The sequence below is a fragment of the Choloepus didactylus genome, chromosome 18 (genome assembly GCF_015220235.1).
Source record: "Choloepus didactylus isolate mChoDid1 chromosome 18, mChoDid1.pri, whole genome shotgun sequence".
Taxonomy (NCBI): Eukaryota; Metazoa; Chordata; class Mammalia; order Pilosa; family Megalonychidae; genus Choloepus; species Choloepus didactylus.
The window spans coordinates 536,308-555,179 of NC_051324.1; the positions used below are offsets into that span (position 1 = coordinate 536,308).

Sequence of the window (18,872 nt, forward strand, 5' to 3'; positions counted from 1 at the left end):
GGGTCACACCCTAATCAAAAAGATTAATCAGTCTGCCCCCACAAGATTGCATTAAGTAATATGGCTTTTTCTGGGAGACATAATATATCCAAACTGGCACAGGGACCAACCTCATGGAGATTAGGTGATTATGAAAGAAGGTACAGGCCAAGGAAATAAACCAGTCTGTCATCTGGGAGCTGGAGTTCTGTGGTCTTGTCACTGACAAGCCCAGGGCAGGGGAAATCTCCATCTGAGATGTTCCTGGACCCACAGGGCAGCCCCCTCCCAGCCTTTCTGACACCACAGGCCAGGGACGTGAGCCAGGAGCTGAGACTATAAAATCACATCATTCCAACACCCGGCTCTTGGAGATGCCTAGCTCTAGGACACCAGTTACCACATCCGTGCGGCCAACTCCTGCCACACAGGTGCTCATTTGTAGGAAGTCTCTACTGCTTCTGAACTGAAGCCTGCAGTCTTGGTGGAAGGAAGGTGTTGATCTCCTGACCTGACGGCTTTCAAGGCTAGTTACTTGCCACCTGTGTTTTAAGAGCTCACCCTGCCTTGGTGACCTCAATGGAAGACTCTAACCTGTCGGGGGTCTTGAACATCCATTTTCCCTTTATGCCTACGGGCTGCTGAAATTTCCCCTGCATTTTTTACCATCCTGTGATGAGCCTCAATGCACCTGGTGTCTGCCTGGACCATAGACATCCTGCTCTGCATCCCCCGCCTCATTTAGGCCTGTTGCCTGACCTTCGTGCCAACACCAAGCTTACCTGCACCTGCTTCCAAGCCCTTGGGCACCGATCCCTGGTAGCTGCCGGTGTGGTCTGGCCTGCTGTCAGCGTCCCCTGTCTGCTGCCTCCTGAGCTCTGGTGGGAAGCTCTCTCTGTTCCGTCCAGCGAACCTGCTCTCGCAGATGTACGCACATTGCTTGGGGTGCTGCCCACAGATGGAGATGCAGCTGATGCATTCATTCAGGAGCAGGTCATAGTACCTGCCCTGCTCCTTGCGGCAGCTGAGCGACTCTGGGAGGGAGAAACAAGTAGATGCTGAGGGGGACGGAGCCCTGCAGGAGCTTTGGGTATGGCCACAAAAGGCATCAAAGTTAAGGAAAAAAATCATACTCCAGGTACCAAAAAGCAAGAGTCATCCAAGTCCTTCTCCAATATACAAAGTGAAGGCTATACATTGCCCTCTGAGTGTGGCCTTAGCTGCATCCCACACATACTGATACATAGCACAAAATGTTTCTTTTTTTCATTAATGTTTCTTTTTTGACCTGTAGATTATTTAAAAGTACATTTCTTAGCATCCAAACATATAAGAATTTTCTAGTTATCTTTTTCACTTAAGTGAATTATGCTGTTACTCAGATTCTTTATTTCCATTTTTTTCAAACCCCATTGATGAGAAACATTTCGTGTTACTACAAGAGAGAAAGTGGGGCAGAATCCTCTGGCAAGTTGTGGAAGGGTCTGGAAGGAAGGTGGGAGACTCACACTGGCCGTATGTCTTCTGTCTTGTCAGTAAATGAGAATCGCAGGTGCTTAAACAGGTATCAGTGGCAAGGAGCAGAAACTGGGCAATTAAAGCCCAATTTTGCTTCAGGCATTGCCTTAAGAGAGAGCAGCGGACCCAACTCGGAGTGCATAAAAAGAATATATTTGGGAAAGTTGTTTACCTTATGAAAGGAATCAGAATACATCTTTACTTTCAGAGGGCACATTTCCCTTGTCTTTAGGATGCATCTGTATTTAAAATGTGACCCATCCTTGAGATTTTAAGGACATACTCAGCGGCACAGTGTAGGGACGGGGTGAAGAGCTCAGACCTCGGGGTCAGACGACCTGGTTTGCCATTTGCAGGCCATGGTCCTAGCCTTTCTGTGCCTCAGTTTCCTCATTTCTGAGACAGGGATAATAGTAATAACAATAACAACAACAACCACACCATCAGGTTGTCAGGACTCGACATTCCGGTGTAGTGCCTGCTATGTGGTCAGTGCTCAGCTGGTGGAAGGTTTGCAGCGACCATTCGTCTCAGCCCTTCATGAGGCAAACTCATGCCCATTCGTATTCCCCGATGGGGTGAAGGAAATGACCAGAAAGATGTTGGAAGTGGGACCTCCGGAAAAACTCTGAAATGGCTCTGCTGGGACCCGTGATTCCCCTGCCCCGGGCCTCTATGTCCCGGTGTCCCTTGGAGCCCCATAGGGACCCCCAACACTGCTGCTCGGGAGACAGAGTTAAATTGATGCTGATGTTCAGGGGTTTTCGGTGGCCTGCCCTCCTGAAGGCTCATGTCAGTCACCTGCATGGGGCTGGAGGGTTCCATGAGTATTTGTGGGTAAAGCAATGACTGTTCGACTTCACTAGTGGATGGTGGAGTTGGACAGCCCTTGGTTCAAATCCTGCTTTCCCACTCTTCCGCTGTGTGATCTTGGGCAGGCCACTTGCCCTCTCTGAGCTTCACTCAACAAGTTCTTATGAAGCACCTACTGTGTGCCAGGTTCCACTCTTGGCTCAAGTCAGACCTGGTTTCTCCCCTCTGGGAGCACCCAGTCCACCGGTTGACAAGGACATGAAACAAATACACAAAGAACATAACTGCACACATGGGAGGTTCTACCAAGAAAAAGAACAAGTTATAAAAGAATCATTTAGGGTTCTTCCATGGTAGAGATTCATGATGGAGTATTTATGGGTAACATATGAGGCCTTGGATTTTAAGATACTAAAAAAAAAGTGGCTGGGGAATAGAAAGAATTTTTATGATTTTTGAAGCTGGTGTTGGGCACACAGGGGTGTATTATGCTCTCTCATGTTTTTGTATTGTTTGACATTTTCTATACTAACAGGTTCTCAAAGGCAGTGAAACAGAATGACAAGGCAGGACCAGGTGCCACCGGGCAGTCAGATGAGGCCTTTGTGGGAAAGGACTTTTGGGGGGAGGAAGCTGTGGTGAGGAGAACAAGGACAAGCACTGCAGGCAGAGGGAATAGCATGTGTGAAGCCGTGGGGCAGGAGAGAATGTGGCATGCTTACGGCATAGAGCTGGAGGGGGAAAGAGGGGCCTGTTATATGTCTCCCCCCACCCCTGCCAGCGAGCACCCTGGAACTCACTGCAGAAGGCTATACAGGTGCGCGGGCTCCGACGGCTGCAGAAGGGCTTGCAGGGGACACAGGTCTTCAGCAGGGGGTCCCAGTACTGCTCCTCAGGGCAGGAGTCCATGGCCGCCGGGGTCCATAAGCCCTGTGGGGCTGAGAGGCAGGGAGCCATGGGGCCGCCAGACACCGCAGCCAGCAGAGGGCAAGCCCACAGAGTTGGTTCCGCCCAGAGCTGCATGCTGGGTGGGCTCTGGCCACCGCTTCGCCTCACCTCACCTCGCCTCGCCTCGTCCCCCACCAAGAAGCAGCTGCTATGGGGGGGCCACATGTGCCTGCTCCGCCTGCTCCCAGCTGTCCCCCGTGCCCCCCGCCCCGAGCTGGCAATGCCGCTCACCCTCCAGGGAAGCCTTTCTGACACCCCAGCACCAGGACCACCCACTGGCACACATGGAGGGTGTCCTTTACTTGACTTTGAGGACTGTGGTTCTGGGCCCTCTCCCCACAGGGACCGGGTCTATATTCCCCCTCATTGCTGGGTCTCAGAACCCAGTCGGTGAATGACTTGTTAGAAAAAGCAGACCCAGCCAGGGCCCAGCATAAAGCAAGCACTCAGTAAATGTCAATTTCCTCCCCTTTCTCTCTCTTTTTTTTTTTTAAATCAGAAAGTACAGGTATTTTCAGTGCCCAGCTTGGTGAGTTTTACGTCTGTATATTCACCTGCACCAGGATACAGAACATTTCCTATACCCCAGATGGCCCCCTTGGCCCCCTCTCAACCAATACCCACACCCCATGGCAACTAGAACTTTTATTTCTATCACCCCAGGTTAAATAGCCTGATCTTGAACTTGTGTCCCACATGGCAGCTGAGATGTATCCATGAGCCCCTCTATTGGCAGCTTGTTTTTGTAGGGCTGTGAATCTGCCGTTACATGAATCTATCACCACCTCCATAATTTTCTGACTTCAGGACGTGCTTCCCCAACGCTTTCTCCTCTGAAACATTCTGCAAGTTGTCCTTTATCTTTTCAAGGATAGTAAGCTGAGAGAAGATCAGCAGCTTCCCGTTTCACACGGCAGCATAGACACCTGGGTCCATCTTCCCTCCCTCTTGAAACCCTACTAAAATGACATGGAGGGACTTTTGTCCTCAAGGATGGGACGAGAAAGGCAGAAGAAACTGCAACAGGGGCAGGTGCCAGTCACATGTTGGAAGATGAATGGCAGATGGATTGGGCAATTGGCTTCCGTTTAAGATTTCCCTGCTTAGGAAATAGGGGGACGAAGCTGATTTGAGCCACAGAAAACCCAGGAAGTTTCCAGAATTGGACACCACGTACCTCTGAAGGTAGGGGTGGAGGTGAGGATGATGAAGGTGGAGTGGTTGGAAATCTGTGTAACGAGTGCTTGACCCCAACCAGATCCCCGCCCCAGGTAGGTGATGGCCCATCCCTCACCCAGGCAGAATACGGGGCGGGGGGGGGGAGTCTCCGAAGGCCCAGCTGAGGGTAGTGGGGAGTACTTTCTTGAAAATAGGGGCATTAAGTAAAAGTCTTCCTTCTGAATGGTAAGACCATCCTCCAAACACTCTGACCCTGGCTCCGTACTTAAGGAGCACCTGTGGCCAGGCTTTTAAAGTTGCTTCCTTCCCATCCCTCAGTTGGCAGGAAATAGGAAGAATTTTGCTCTGGGAAAACTGGCCCAAAAGACAAGACCTGGAAACTTGGGCAGTAGGGAGATTCTCAACAGAATGGCCAGGTCCCTGCCTGAAGCTTACACATCACACGCCCATTTGTTTACCCAGAATTTCCATTAGGCTGTGAGTGCCACGAGCTTAATTGTGAACCAACAGCCAAAGTTCACCTGGCATTGGAGAACTGCCTCTAACAGGAAAGAGAACTTGAACCGAACAGAAGAAAATGTGCTTCGAGCCAACAAGATGATGCAGAGAACAGAGAGAACTTAAAAACAGCAACAACAGCATCAATTGATATCCTCAGAAAGATAACAGAAAATTTTGCATTCATGGAAAAGAACACTGTGTTATTTTTAATTAAAAGAGCATTCATAGAATAAACAGTTATTGGAAATTAAAAATATAATAGCCATGATAAAAATGTTAGAAAAGCTGGAAAATATAATAGAAGAAAATTTCCCCAAAATAGGAGAGAAAATATATGAAAATTATGGAATCATTTCAGAAGGACCAAAGTTGACTGATAGGAGTTCCAGGAAAACAGAATTGAAGGGCGTGAGCTTCCAGATTGAAAGCTCCAATTAAATGTCTGGGACAATAAATTCTCACAAACCAAGACACATCATCGAGAAATTTAGGAACACTGAGATAAGAGAAGATTCTAGAGCTGCTCGAGAACAAACAGATGACCTGTGAGTTAGGAAGTCAGCGGACATCTCAAAAGCAATGCCAAAAGTGAGAGAAAGTGGAACAGTGTCTTTAAGTTTACAATAGAAAATTATTTTATGTCTGGTACAGTATATATGAAAAAAAAAAAAAAAAGTAAGCAAAGCAGGATTCATCCCAGCCGAGAGGTGAAAATGAAAATTCTCAGGATAGTGGTGAAGGAACTCCTGGGGTGACAGCCACCTGTAGGTTCAGGGGACACCCTGTGCCTGCTGAAATAGGAGATGGGAGGGAGGGCTGTCTCTAATAAAACACGGAAACAGCAGGTAACTGAGGGTGTTCTGCCTTACTGGGAAGAGTTTAAGAGCTCTGCCACAGGACTGGGGATATAGTACCGATGGGTGTTTAGAAAACCAGGAGTTATCAGCATGAGGAAAAGTACAAGGGGAGGCTCCAGGTGACCCAGATGGTGGTGTAAGATGCCCCAGGGGCCCTTACTGCACAGAATCTTCAAACAACTAGCAAAAACAGGGAAAGCCATTTTCCTCAGAACTCTGGAAAAGAGCGAAAGGGTTGCTGTAACTGGGCAGGTGCCGATTCAAGAAAACGCAGCTTTTGACAATGGTAGGAGAAGCTCGTGGTGCTGGCCTCCCCTCCCCCTTCCACTCCTGCATGCAGTGAGGAGCTGCCCATTGAGGGTCCCTGGCCCTGTTCCAGAAGAAGCAGAGCAGCACCCCGTGTGCATCCTGGGGTGTGTGTGGGTGCCCATCTACTGGCAGCAGCCTGAAAGACTGATGCAGGAAACTTGTCTCTAGCTCACTGTTCTAGTTTGCTAATGCTGCCGGAATGCAAAACACCAGAGATGGATTGGCTTTTATAAAAGGGGGTTTAGTTAGTTACACAGTTACAGACTTAAGGCCATAAAGTGTCCAAGGTAACACATGAGCAATCGGGTATCTTCACTGGAGGATGGCCAACGGTGTCCAGAAAACCTCTGTTAGCTGGGGAGGCACGTGGCTGGTGTCTGCTCCAAAGTTCTGGTTTCAAAATGGCTTTCTCCCAGGACATTCCTCTCTAGGCTGCAGTTCCTCAAAAATGTCACTCTTAGTTGCACTTGGGATATTTGTCCTCTCTCAGCTTCTGTGGAGCAAGAGTCTGCTTTCAATGGCCATCTTCAAGCTGTCTCCCATCTGCAGCTCCTGTGCTTTCTTCAAAGTGTCCCTCTTGGCTGTAGCAGCTTGCTCCTTCTGTCTGATCTTATACAGTGCTCCAGTAATTTAATTCAGACCCACCCTGAGTGGGCGGGCCAACACCTCCATGGAAATTATCCAATCAGTGTCATCACCCACAGTTGGATGGAGTGCATCTCCATGGAAACACTCAAAGGATTACAATTTAATTAACACTGATAGGTCTGCTCACACAAGATTACATCAAAGATAATGGCGTTTGTGGGACATACTACATTCAAACTGGCACATTCCAACCCCTGGACCCCAAAATGACATTATCTTTCCATATACAAAATACATTCATCCCACAACAATATCACAGAAATTTAAATCATTTTATTTACAATAGTTAAGTACAAGATTCCATCAAAATCAATTATAGGCATGGTCAGTCCTAAGGCATAATTTTCCTTTAACTGTGGATCTGTTAACTTAGAACAAGTTATGTACTTCCAATATACAAAAGAGGGACATTCATAGGATAAACATTCCATTGCCATAAGGAGAAAGAGTAAGGAAAATAGGGTTAACAGGACCAAAACAGTTCCTAAAACCCACAGGACAAACTGCATTAGATTTCAAAGTCTGAGAGTCATTAACAGAATGACGTTGCATCCTTGGGGCTTGAGATAGTGGGAGTCTAACACTTCTTAAGGGCCTTTGTGGCAGCCCTTTCCTCTCCAAACACTTGGGTGAGTGTTCCAACATATCCACACATTGGGGAGACCACCTTTTCGGCCCCCACCCTCCTCAAACATCGGGGCAGCACCTGGATTCCCTTCCATCTCTGGGGCACATACTCAAACCCTTCAGAACAGTGTGGTGGCAGCCAGGCTCTCCCCAATTCCCTGGGAATGTGCTCCACCCTCTTTGGAGCTTGGGGTGGCAGAACATTTCCTGAGCATCAAGGCAGAAGGCCCACCCTAGACCTCCAGGGCAAACTCATCCTTTCCATGCATGTGGGCTGCTCCACTCTCCCAGCCCGAGACCTCTTGACTCCAGACCTCAACCTCCATGGCTCTGTCTTAGAAGAAATTTTTCCTTCAATTTGTTCTTTGTCTGTCTCCTCCAGTCCAGACGGGCAATGGGTCTGTCTATAAATATCTCACAAAAATTCTGTTGGCTTTGCATGAAGCACACAGGGGTCAAAGCCATCAGACGATGGGACTTTCCACAAATCCTTTCTGCTTAACTCTTTTTCCAATCTTGGCTGACACTGAAATAGTGGCTGGGTTCCACGTTTGGTTACATCCTCATGTTGGGCTGTAGCTTCTGGGATACCACCCCCTTGAAGCCCATAATTTTCTAAGCCATCAGCTTCTGGTTTCTTTGAACCCAAGAGTTCAGTCTCTGCTTGCATTTTACTATAAGCTGCAAGGAGAAGCCAGGGTACATTCTCCACACATAGTCTGGAGATCTCCTCAGCTAAGTATTCCAGGTTGTCGCTTTCAAATTCTTCCTTCCATCTGACACCAGGGCTCAATTTTGCCAAATTCTCCACTGCTTTAAAACAAGGATCACCTTTCTTCCAGTTTGCAACAACATATTCATCATTTCTGTTCAAGGCCTCGTCAGAAGTAGCTTTAGAGTCCATATTTCCACAGTCTCTTCAAAGCAGTTTAGGCCTTTTCTATCAAGCTCCTCACAGTTCTTCCAGAATTTTTCCCTTATCCATTTAAAAAGCCATTCCAACATGTTTGGTATTTGCAAACTCAGCAGCAAAAGCACCCCACTCTCAGTACCAAAATCTGTTCTAGTTTGCTAATGCTGCTGGAATGCAAAACACCAGAAATGGATTGGCTTTTATAAAAGGGGGTTGGGTTTATTTGGTGACACAGTTACAGACTTAAGGCCATAAAGTGTCCAAGGTAACACATCAGCAATTGGGTATCTTCACTGGAGGATGGCCAATGGTGTCCAGAAAACCTCTGTTAGCTGGGAAGGCTGGCGTCTGCTCCGAAGTTCTGGTTTCAAAATGGCTTTCTCCCAGGACATTCCTCTCTAGGCTGCAGTTCCTCAAAAATGTCACTCTTAGTTGCACTTGGGATATTTGTCCTCTCTCAGCTTCTTTGGAGCAAGAGTCTGCTTTCAACGGCTGTCTTCAGACTGTCTCTCATCTGCAGTTCCAGTGTGTTCTTCGAAGTGTCCCTCTTGGCTGTAGCAGCTTGCTCCTTCTGTCTGATCTTACATAGTGCTCCAGTAATTTAATTCAAACCCACCCTGAGTGGGCGGGCCAACACCTCCACGGAAATTATCCAATCAGAGTCATCACCCACAGTTGGGTGGGGCGCATCTCCGTGGAAACACTCAAAGGATTACGATCTAATTAACACTGATAGGTCTGCTCACACAAGATTACATCAAAGATAATGGCATTTGTGGGACATAATACATTCAAACTGGCACACTCATCCTCCCAGAACTTGCCCTGCAGGCAGAAGCAGCTTGCAGACAGCTGAAGCTGTGCAAGAAAGATTTAAGTCCAAGTGGCCAGGGATAAAGGATTCCCTGCTGGGAGTCATATGATAGAGCCCCTGCGTGGAGGAGAAGGTCTACTTCATAGAGAGTAGAGGGGATTCAGATTCCTATAAACAAGGGAATATCTAAGACCATAGCAAGCCAAGATGCAGGCTTAGAAAAAAGGATGCTGCGCTTCATTTTCGCAGCAGGCTTCCTGACAGGAGGGCTGAACTCTGAAGGAGAACAAGCCAAGGCAGACACAATTTTCAAAGACCATGAAAGGTGTTTTTTTTGTTGTTGTTGTTTGTTTTTGTTAGCTCCTGGCATTCAAGAAAATCTCTGTCATATCACCAGCTGTATACACATTAAAAGAACAGACAGACTGCCACGGGACTAATCCTAGAGTTAAGACTTTAAAATATTAAAATGTACAGTGTGCCATAAAAGATCACAAGACGAAAAAAAAAAAAAAAGTAACAGGAAATGATGGCCCATCCAAAGGAACAAGATGGAAAGCCAGAAACCATCAATGAGGAATACAAGACTATGGACCTACTGGACAAAGACTTTTAAAAAATGATCCTCAGTATGCTCAAGTAGGTAAAGGAAAACACAGAGAAATAACTAAAGGATGTCAGGCAAACAATGAACAAACAATATGAGAATCTTCATAAACATATGGAAAATTTTAAAAAGGAACCAGACATCTCTGGAACAATGCATATCTCTGAGACACCTGAAACTCAGAGCTAGAGCTCAGCAGATATGAATGTCAGTATTAGTGCACACAGCAACTGTTAAAAAAAAAAAAAAAAAAAAAAAAAAAGAGCCCAGACTTCAATTAGTGATAAGAATGAAGCAGGTCTGGTTAAGACCAGGGCAAGCCAGGCCACAGGGTAAAGGTCGAAACTGACTGTGTTTTAAAACTTCAACTTCCATATGAGACCAAGGGAAGAGATATCTATTTGGTAAAGGATCTAAATTTTCTAAACAGTACAACTGTACAGTCGGTTTGTTCAAACACCACAATTGCATGGAACTTTGAATAGGAAGTGAGATACGGTAGGTTAGTATAGGCTGGAGTGAAATAGTGACACATCCCAGAGTAATTTGGGCAGATAATAAAAAATATATTTACAGCCTCCCCCACCCCAGCCCCAAGGATCTGGGGGAAGATGCGGATGTGTTGGACTTCCTCACCTGGACTGGTGTTGATGTCACGAACATTGGGACTGGCGGTTTGATGTGCTGAGCCCTCGAGCATGGGACATTCCATTATGAAGGTCGTTACTGCAAAGGAGAGGCTAAACTTGTATATAATTGTGCCTAAGAGTCTCCCCCTGAGTACCTCTTTGTCGCTCAGATGTGGCCCTCTCTCTCTCTAACTGAGCCATCTCGACAGGTGAACTCGCTGCCCTCCTCCCTACGTGGGACCTGACTCCCAGGGGTGTAAGTCTCCCTGGCAATGCAGAATATGACTCCCGGGGATGAATGTGGACCTGGCATCGTGAGACTGAGAGTATCTTCTTGACAAAAGGGGGATGCAAAATGAGACGAAATAGTTTCAGTGGCTGAGAGATTTCAAATGGAGTCGAGAGGTCACTCTGGTGGACATTCTTATGCACTATATAGAGAATACCTCTTAGGTTTTAATGTATTGGAATAGCTAGAAGTAAATACCTGAAACTACCAAACTCCAACCGAGCAGTCTGGACTCCTGAAGACAATTATATAATAAGGTAGATTACAAGGGGTGACAGTGTGATTGTGAAGACCTTGTGGATCACACCCCCTTTATCTAGAGTGTGGATGAGTAGAAAAATGGGGATAAAAACTAAAGGCCAAATGGTGTGGGATGGTGGGGGGGATGATTTGGGTGTTCTTTTTTCACTTTTTTATTCTTGTTCTGGTTCTTTCTGATGTAAGGAAAACGTTCAGAGATAGATTGTGGTGATGAACGCATAACTGTGTTATCATACTGTGGACAGTTGATAGTATACCATGGATGATTGTATGGTGTGTGAATGTATTTTAATAAAACTGAATTTAATAATAATAAAAAAGGAACCAGACAGAAATATTGGCATTTAGGGCCCTAATGACTGAAATGAAAAATTCCCTAATGGGTTTCAAGAGCAGATTGGAGCTGGCAGAAGAAAAGAGTCATTGAACTCAAAGAAAAGACAATTGAAATGATCCAGGCTGAGGAGCAGGAAAAAAAGAATGAAAAACAAACAAAGCCTAAGACAGCATCAAGCACACCAATAAACACATTCTGGGAGTTCCAGAAGGAGAAGATAGAGAGAAAGGGGCAAAAGGAATATTCAAAGAAATAATGGCAGAAAACTTCCAAATTTAACATAAAAACATGAATATACACATTCAGGAAGGTCAGCGAATCCCAAACAGGATAAACGGAAAGAGCACCGTGCCCGGAGCATGGCGGTCAGACTGTCTAATGGAAAGACAGAAGAAAGAATCAGTGAACTTGAAGACAAGACTCCTGGAATGTGTCAAGCTGAGAAACAGAAGGAAAAAAAATATTAAAAGTCAAAATAGCCTAAGACACCTCTGGGACACCATCAAGGACATGAATATATGCATTATGGGAATCCCAGAAGAAGAAAGAGAGAAAGATGCAGAAGGAACAGAAAAAAAAAAAATGATAAAGAGCTTCCTAAACTTAGCAAAAGATGAAAATACGCACATTCAAGAAGCTCAGAGAACACCAAACAGGTTAATCATGAAGGAAAATACATCTCTTCGTATACTGATTACACTATAGGGTGCAAAGGACAAAGAGAGAGTTCTGAAAGCCGCAAGAGGAAAGCAACATATGTACAAGGTGTCCCAGTAAGGTTAAGTTCCAATTGCTCATCAGAAACCATGGAGGCAAGAAAACAGTAGGATGAAATATTTAAAATGCTGAAAGAAAACAATTGCAAACCAAGAACTTTATTACCAGCAACACTGTGTTTCAAAAATGAGAGGGAGATTAAGACATATCCAGATAAATAAAACTGAGGAAATTCTTCACCAGTAGACCTGCCCTACAAGCAATGCTAAAGGGAGTTCTTCAGACTGAAAGGATCAAAGTGGCATAAAGAAATAAAGACTTCCAGTAAAGGTAACCGTGTGGGTAATTGAAAATACCAATACTATTGTATTGCATGTAACTCCATTTTTCACTTATTACAGGTTATAAAATGAAAATGGATAAAAAGTAATGATGTATCTGTAGTTTTGGATGTACAACACATAAAGATACAATTTGTAACAAGTAAAACAAGAAGGTGGGGGATGGAGGGGTGTAGGAACAGTGTATGGGTATGTTATTGAAGTCAAGTTGGTGTCAAATGTGAGTGTTATAGATTTAGAATGCTAAACTTAAGCCCCCCAAAATACATGAAAAACATATACAGAGAGAAAGGAGAAGGGACTCAAAATGATACAATGCAAAAAAAAATCAAATAAATATGAAAGTAGGCATTAATGGAAGATCCAGAGACAAAAAAGGTAAGCCTTACAAAGAACAGATAGGAATATGGCAGAAGAAAGCCCTGCATTATCAGTAGTATTTTACATGTATATGGAGTAAATGTTCTAGTCAAAAGGCAGAGACTGGCAAAATGGATAAAAAAGCATGACCTGACTATGTGCTGTTTGCAAGACACTCACCTTAAATTCAAAGACAAGTAGGTTGTAAGTGAAAGGATGGAAAAAAAAATTCCATGCAAGAGTAACCAAAAGAGAGCTGGAGTAGTTATACCAACATCAGATAAAATAGACTTTAAGTCAAAAACTGTTACAAAGGACAAAGAAGGTCACAACATACTGATAAAGGGGTCAAGTCAACAAGAAGACAGAACAGTTATAAATGTACATACACCTATGGCAGAGTCCCAAAATGTATGAAGCAAATATTGGCAGCTTTGAAGGGAGAAATAGATGATTCTACATTCATAGTAGGAGACTTCAATACACCACTTTCAATAATGGATAAAATATCTAGAAAGGAGTTCAATAAGGAAATAGAAGACTTGAATGATACCATAAACCAACTACACCTACCAGACATATCTAGAACATTTCACCCAGCAGCAGCACAATACACAGTCTTCTCTAGTGCACCTGCATCATTCTCCAGGATAGACCATATGTTAAGTCACAAAAAAGTCTCAATAAATTCAAATATATTGAAATCATATGAATATATCTTCTCCATTCACAATGGAATGAAGCTGGAATTCTATAACAGAGGGAGAACTGGTATGTTCATAAATACATAAAAATTAAACAATACATTCTTAACCAATAGGTTGAAGAAGAAATCACAAGGGAAGTTATGAAATATCTTGAGGCAAATTAAAACGAAAACACAGCATATCAAAACTTAAGTGATGCAGCAAAGGAAATGCTGGAAATTTATAACTCTTAATGTTTACATTAAAAAAAGATGAGAGTTCTCAATTCAGAGACCTAACCTCCCAATTGGAGGATCTAATAAAAATGAGCAAACCCAAAGCAAGTTGAAAGGAAGAAATAACAAAGATTTGAGTGGAAACAAATGAAATAGTGAATAAAAAACAGTAGAATCAACCAAAGGAAAAGTTCGTTCTTTGAAAGATCAATAGAATCAGCAAACCTTTAGCTAGACAGATAAAGTAAAAAAAGAGAATAAACACAAACAACTAAAATTAGAGGTGAAAGCAGGGATGTTGTTATCAACATCACAGAAATAAAAAGGATTATAAGAGAATACTATGAACAGTTGTACACCAACAAATTAGATACCTAGATGAATTGGGCAAATTCCTAAAAATGCACAAACTACCTACACTGACTCAAGAAGAAATAGAAGATTTCAACAGATGAATAACAAAGAGATTGAATCAGTAATCAAAAACATCCCAACAGAGAAAAGATCAGGAACAGATGGTTTCATGGGAGAATTTTACCAAATATTTCAAGAAGAATTACACTAACACAGTTCCAACTCTTAAAAAAAAAAAAAAAAAGCAGAACAGGAGGAAACACTACATAACTCATTCTGTAGGCCAGCATCACCCTGATACCACAACCAGACAAAGATATCACAAGAAGAGAAAATTACAGAACAAAGTCATTTATCATTATAGATGCAAAATCCTCAACAAAATACTAGCAAACTGAATCCAACAATTCTTTTAAGTATTATAAATCATGACTGAATGGGATTTATCCCGGTTGCAAGAGAAAGTCAACAAATAAAATAATGTAATATACCACCTTAATAGAATGATGGGGGAAGAAAAAACATTATCATCTCAATGCAGAAAAGGCATTTGAGAAAATCCAGTACCCATTCTCAATAAAAATGCTTAGAAAATGAGGAGTAGAAGGAAACTTCCTCAACACAATACAGGGCATATATGAAAGACCCACAGCTAACATTATACTCAATGGCAAAATACCGAAAGCCTTCCCTCTGAGATCAGGAACAAGGCAAGGAAGTCCACTGTCACCATTGTTATTCAATACTGTACTGGAAGTTCTAGGCAGAGAAATTAGGCAGAAAAAGAAAAAGTGCATCCAAATTGAACATAAAGAAGTAAAACTTTCCCTGTTTGCAGATGACATGATCCTATATATAAAGAATCTTGAACGATCTACCACGAAGGTACTAGAGCTAATAAGCAAATTCACCAAAGTGGTGGGGTAGAAGATCAACATGCAAATATCAATAGTATTCCTATACACTAGTAAAGAGCAATCTGAAGAGGAAATCAAGAAAGAATTCCATTTATAATAGCAACAAAATAATCAAATATTTAGGAATAAATTTAACCGAGGATGTAAAGGAGTTGTACATGGGAAACTACAAAACATTGCTGAAAGAAAGTAAAGACCTAAATAAATGTAAGGGCATTCAGTGTACTAAGACTAAATATTGTTAAGATGTCCATTCTACCCAAAGGGATTTACAGATTCAACACAATCCCAAATGAAATTCCCATAGCCTTCTTTGCAGAAATGGAAAAGCCAGTTATCAAATTCATATGGAAGGGTAAGTGGCCCCGAATAGTCAAAACCATCTTGAAAAAGATGAACAAAATTGGAGTACTCATGTTTCCTGATTTTAAAGCAAAGCCATGTAATCAAAACATCATGGTTCTGGCACAAAGACAGGCATGTAGACCAAAGGAATTGAATTGAGATTCAGAAACAAACACATCTATGGACAATCGATTTTTGACAACGTTGCCAAATCCACTTAATTGGGGATGAACAGTGTCTTCAAGAAATAGTGCTGGGAAATATGGATATCCATATGCAAAAGAATGAAGTAAACACCTACCTCATAGGTTCATACAAAAATGAACTCAAAATGAATCAAAGACCTAAATATAAGAATCTGGGAACCTGTGTTTTCCTAGAAGAAAACAGAAACACATCTTTAGGACCTTGTATTTGGCAATGTTTCTTAGACTTTACACTATAACAGGAGCAACAAAAGTAAAAATAGATAAATGGGATTTCATCAAAATCAAAAGCTTTTGTGCATCACAGACTTTACCACAATAGTAAAAAGACAACCTATAAAATGGGAGAAAATATTTGGAAAACACATATCCAATAAAAGTTTAATATCCAGGATCCATAAAGGTTCTTACTACTTAGCAGCAGACCAACAGTCCAATTTAAAAATGTGTAAAAGATTTGAATAGACATTTCTTGAAAAATGTTATTTAAATGGTCAGTAAGCACATGAAAAGGTGCTCACCATCATTAGCCATCAGGGAAATGCAAATCAAAGCCGTAACGAGATACCATCTCAGACCCAATAGAATTGCTACTATTGAAAAATTGGAAAATAATGAGTGTTGCAGAAAATGTGGAAAACTAGGAAAACTTGTTCATTGTGGTGGGAATGTAAAACATGCAGCTGCAGTGGAAAACAGTTTGGCAGTTCCTCAGAAAGTTAAATATAGAATTTCCATGTGACCTGGCAGTCCCACTTCTAGGCATATACCCGATGTATTGAAAGCAGGACTCAAGCAGATATTTTCACACCAATGTTTATAGTGAAATTATCCAGAGTGCTAAAAAATGGGAGAGATCTAAGTGCCCATCATCAGATGAATGGATAAACAAAATGTGGTATACACACACAATGGAGTATTATTCAGCCATAAAAAGGAATGAAGTCCTGATGCATGTGACACATGGGTGGACCTTGAAGACATCAGATTGAGTGAAATACGCCAGACATAAAAGGATAAATATTACCAGTGCTCAAAGGGAAATTTGTACCATTAAACATCTACATTAAGAAAGAATAAAGAATCTCAAATTGATAACTTTACGTCTTAAGGAAGTAGAAAAAGAAGACCAAACTAAAGCTAAAGCAAGGAAATAAAGACTAGAGTGGAGATAAACAAAACAGAACAGGTAAACAACAGAGAGAACCAACGAAACCAAAAGTTGGTTCTTTAAAAAGATCAACAAAATTGCTAAATGTTTAGCTAGACTGACAAAGAAAAAAAGAGAGAAGATACAAATAACTAAAATCAGAACTGAAAGCAGGTATATTAATACCAACCTCACAGAAATAAAAAAAAAATTATGAGACTACTGTAAACAATTGTATGCCAACAAATTAGATAAACTAGATGTGAAATGGACAAATTCCTACAAATGCACAAACTACTTACACTGACTCAGGAAGAAACAGAAGATTCAGCAGATCAGTAAGAAGTGAAGAGATTGGCTCAGTAATCAAAAGTCTCCTAACGAAGAGACCAGGAAGAAATGGCTTCACTGGTGAATTTTACCAAAACATTCCAAGAAGAATTAACACCAATCCTGCTCAAACTCTTCCAAAAATTTAAGAGGAGGGAATACTTTCTAACTCATTCTATAGACTAGCATTTCCCTGATACCAAAGTCAGATAAAAACATCACAAGAAAAGAAAATCACAGACCCATGTCCCTGATGAATATAGATGCAGAAATCCTCACCAAAATACTAGCAAACCGAATCCAGTATCACATCTGGAGAATTATACAACATGACCAACTGGGAGTTACCTCAGGAATGCAAGGGTGGTTCGACATAAGAATATCAACCAATGAAATACAACATGTTAAGAGAACAAAGGGAAAAATAACACATCATTTAAAAAAAAATCACATGATCATTGATGTAGAAAAAACGTTTTTCAAAATTCAGCACCCTTTCATGAAAAAACACTCAGAAAACTAGGAATAGAAGGTAACTTCCTCAACATGATAAAAGGCATATATGAAAAACTACAGGTAACATCACATTCAATGGTGAAAGACTGACATCTTTTCCTCTATCGGGACAAAGACAGGATGCCTGCTGTCACCACTGTTACTCAGCATCGCACTGGAGGTTCTAACCGAGCAATTAGGCAAGGAAAAAAAAATTAAAAGGCATCCAAATTGGAAAGGAAGAAGTAAAACTCTCTATTTGCAGATGACATGATCCTGTATGTAGAAAATCTTAAAGACTCCATTAAAAAAACTGATAAAAAACTAGTAATAAACAAATTCTGCAAAGGTGGCAGAGGACAGGTTCAACACTCAAAGATCATTTGTTTTTCAATGAACCAGCAATGAACAATCCAAAAAGCATGTAGAGCAATCACCATTTACAGTCACATCCAAAAGAATAAAATATCCAGGAATAAATTTAACCAAGTGAAAGACTTGTACACTGAAAACTATGAAACAGTCCTGAAAGAATGATAGAAGATCTAAGTAAGTGGAAAGATACCCTGTGTTTATGGATTGGAAGACATAGTATTGTTGAAATGACAATATTACCCAAAGCGATCTACAGATCCAATACAATCCCTATCAAAATTCCAGTGGCCTATTTTTGCAGAAATGGAAATGGCTGATTTCAGAGTCATATGGAATGGTAAGAAGCTCCAAATGACCAGAAAGTTATCGAAAAAGAAAAATAAAGTTGGAGGACTCACAGTTCCTGATTCTGAAACTTACTACAAAGCTACAATAATCAAAAACAGTGTGGTACTCATTTACATGTTAATTGGAGTCACAAGAAACTGGCGTTTTGTTTTTAAATATCTCACTATAATGTGCAACAGAAAAATTTTACAGCATTTAGTCACTTCCCAGAAGTTCTAGAAGAGTAATTTTCTAAATGTACATGCCTAATACATGTGTGCAAACCACCCCACATGACCCTTTTTCCTTCTTTCCTATCTTCAGTCTTTCCTTGGCAATACTACCTATCACATCTCGAGATCTAATAGCTATATTTCTTTCAAAAGATCCTTTATTTCCACTGAGATAATCACACATACGTGCATTACTATTGTAATACTGATATTTCGCTTAAGAATGACTTTCTAAAATGAATATATTCTCTGATGCAGGTATTTTCAACAGACATCTAAATCTGATGCAAAATATGGATATCTCAAGTCAACACATATTTTTAGTATCATTTGTACTAGAAATTTTCATTGCATTTGTGAAAAGGCGCTTATCTGCTTTGCTAATTATTGAATTACTTAAGTAAAAGGAAACAGTACAAAAAACAGCATGGTACTGGCATAAGGATAAACATACAGACCAGTGGAATAGAATTGAGAGTCCAGAAATAATACATATCTATGGCCAATTGATTTTGACAAGGGTGCCAAAACCATTCAGTGAGGAAAGAATAGTCTCTTCAATGAATGGCAC

At 41.8% G+C, this 18,872-nt stretch overlaps 1 protein-coding gene across 6 annotated transcripts in view; it reads right to left on the bottom strand.

Annotated features, from left to right (window-relative positions):
• The window catches only part of TNFRSF13B (TNF receptor superfamily member 13B), a 25,016-nt gene continuing 6,144 nt past the window's right edge, over window positions 1-18,872 (bottom strand). For 4 of the 6 annotated variants that reach the window (XM_037808612.1, XM_037808610.1, XM_037808613.1 and 1 more), the window contains exons 2-3: window positions 3,111-3,248; window positions 1-1,013 (exon numbers count right to left, since the gene is read on the bottom strand). In XM_037808612.1, coding sequence (XP_037664540.1) covers window positions 721-1,013; window positions 3,111-3,219 — 402 coding nt within the window. In that variant the 5' untranslated portion in view covers window positions 3,220-3,248 and the 3' untranslated portion in view covers window positions 1-720. Of the gene's footprint in view, window positions 1,014-3,110; window positions 3,249-10,349; window positions 10,369-15,486; window positions 15,540-18,872 lie in introns of those variants that run through there. The other 2 variants (XM_037808611.1, XM_037808614.1) reach the window with 2 other exon arrangements.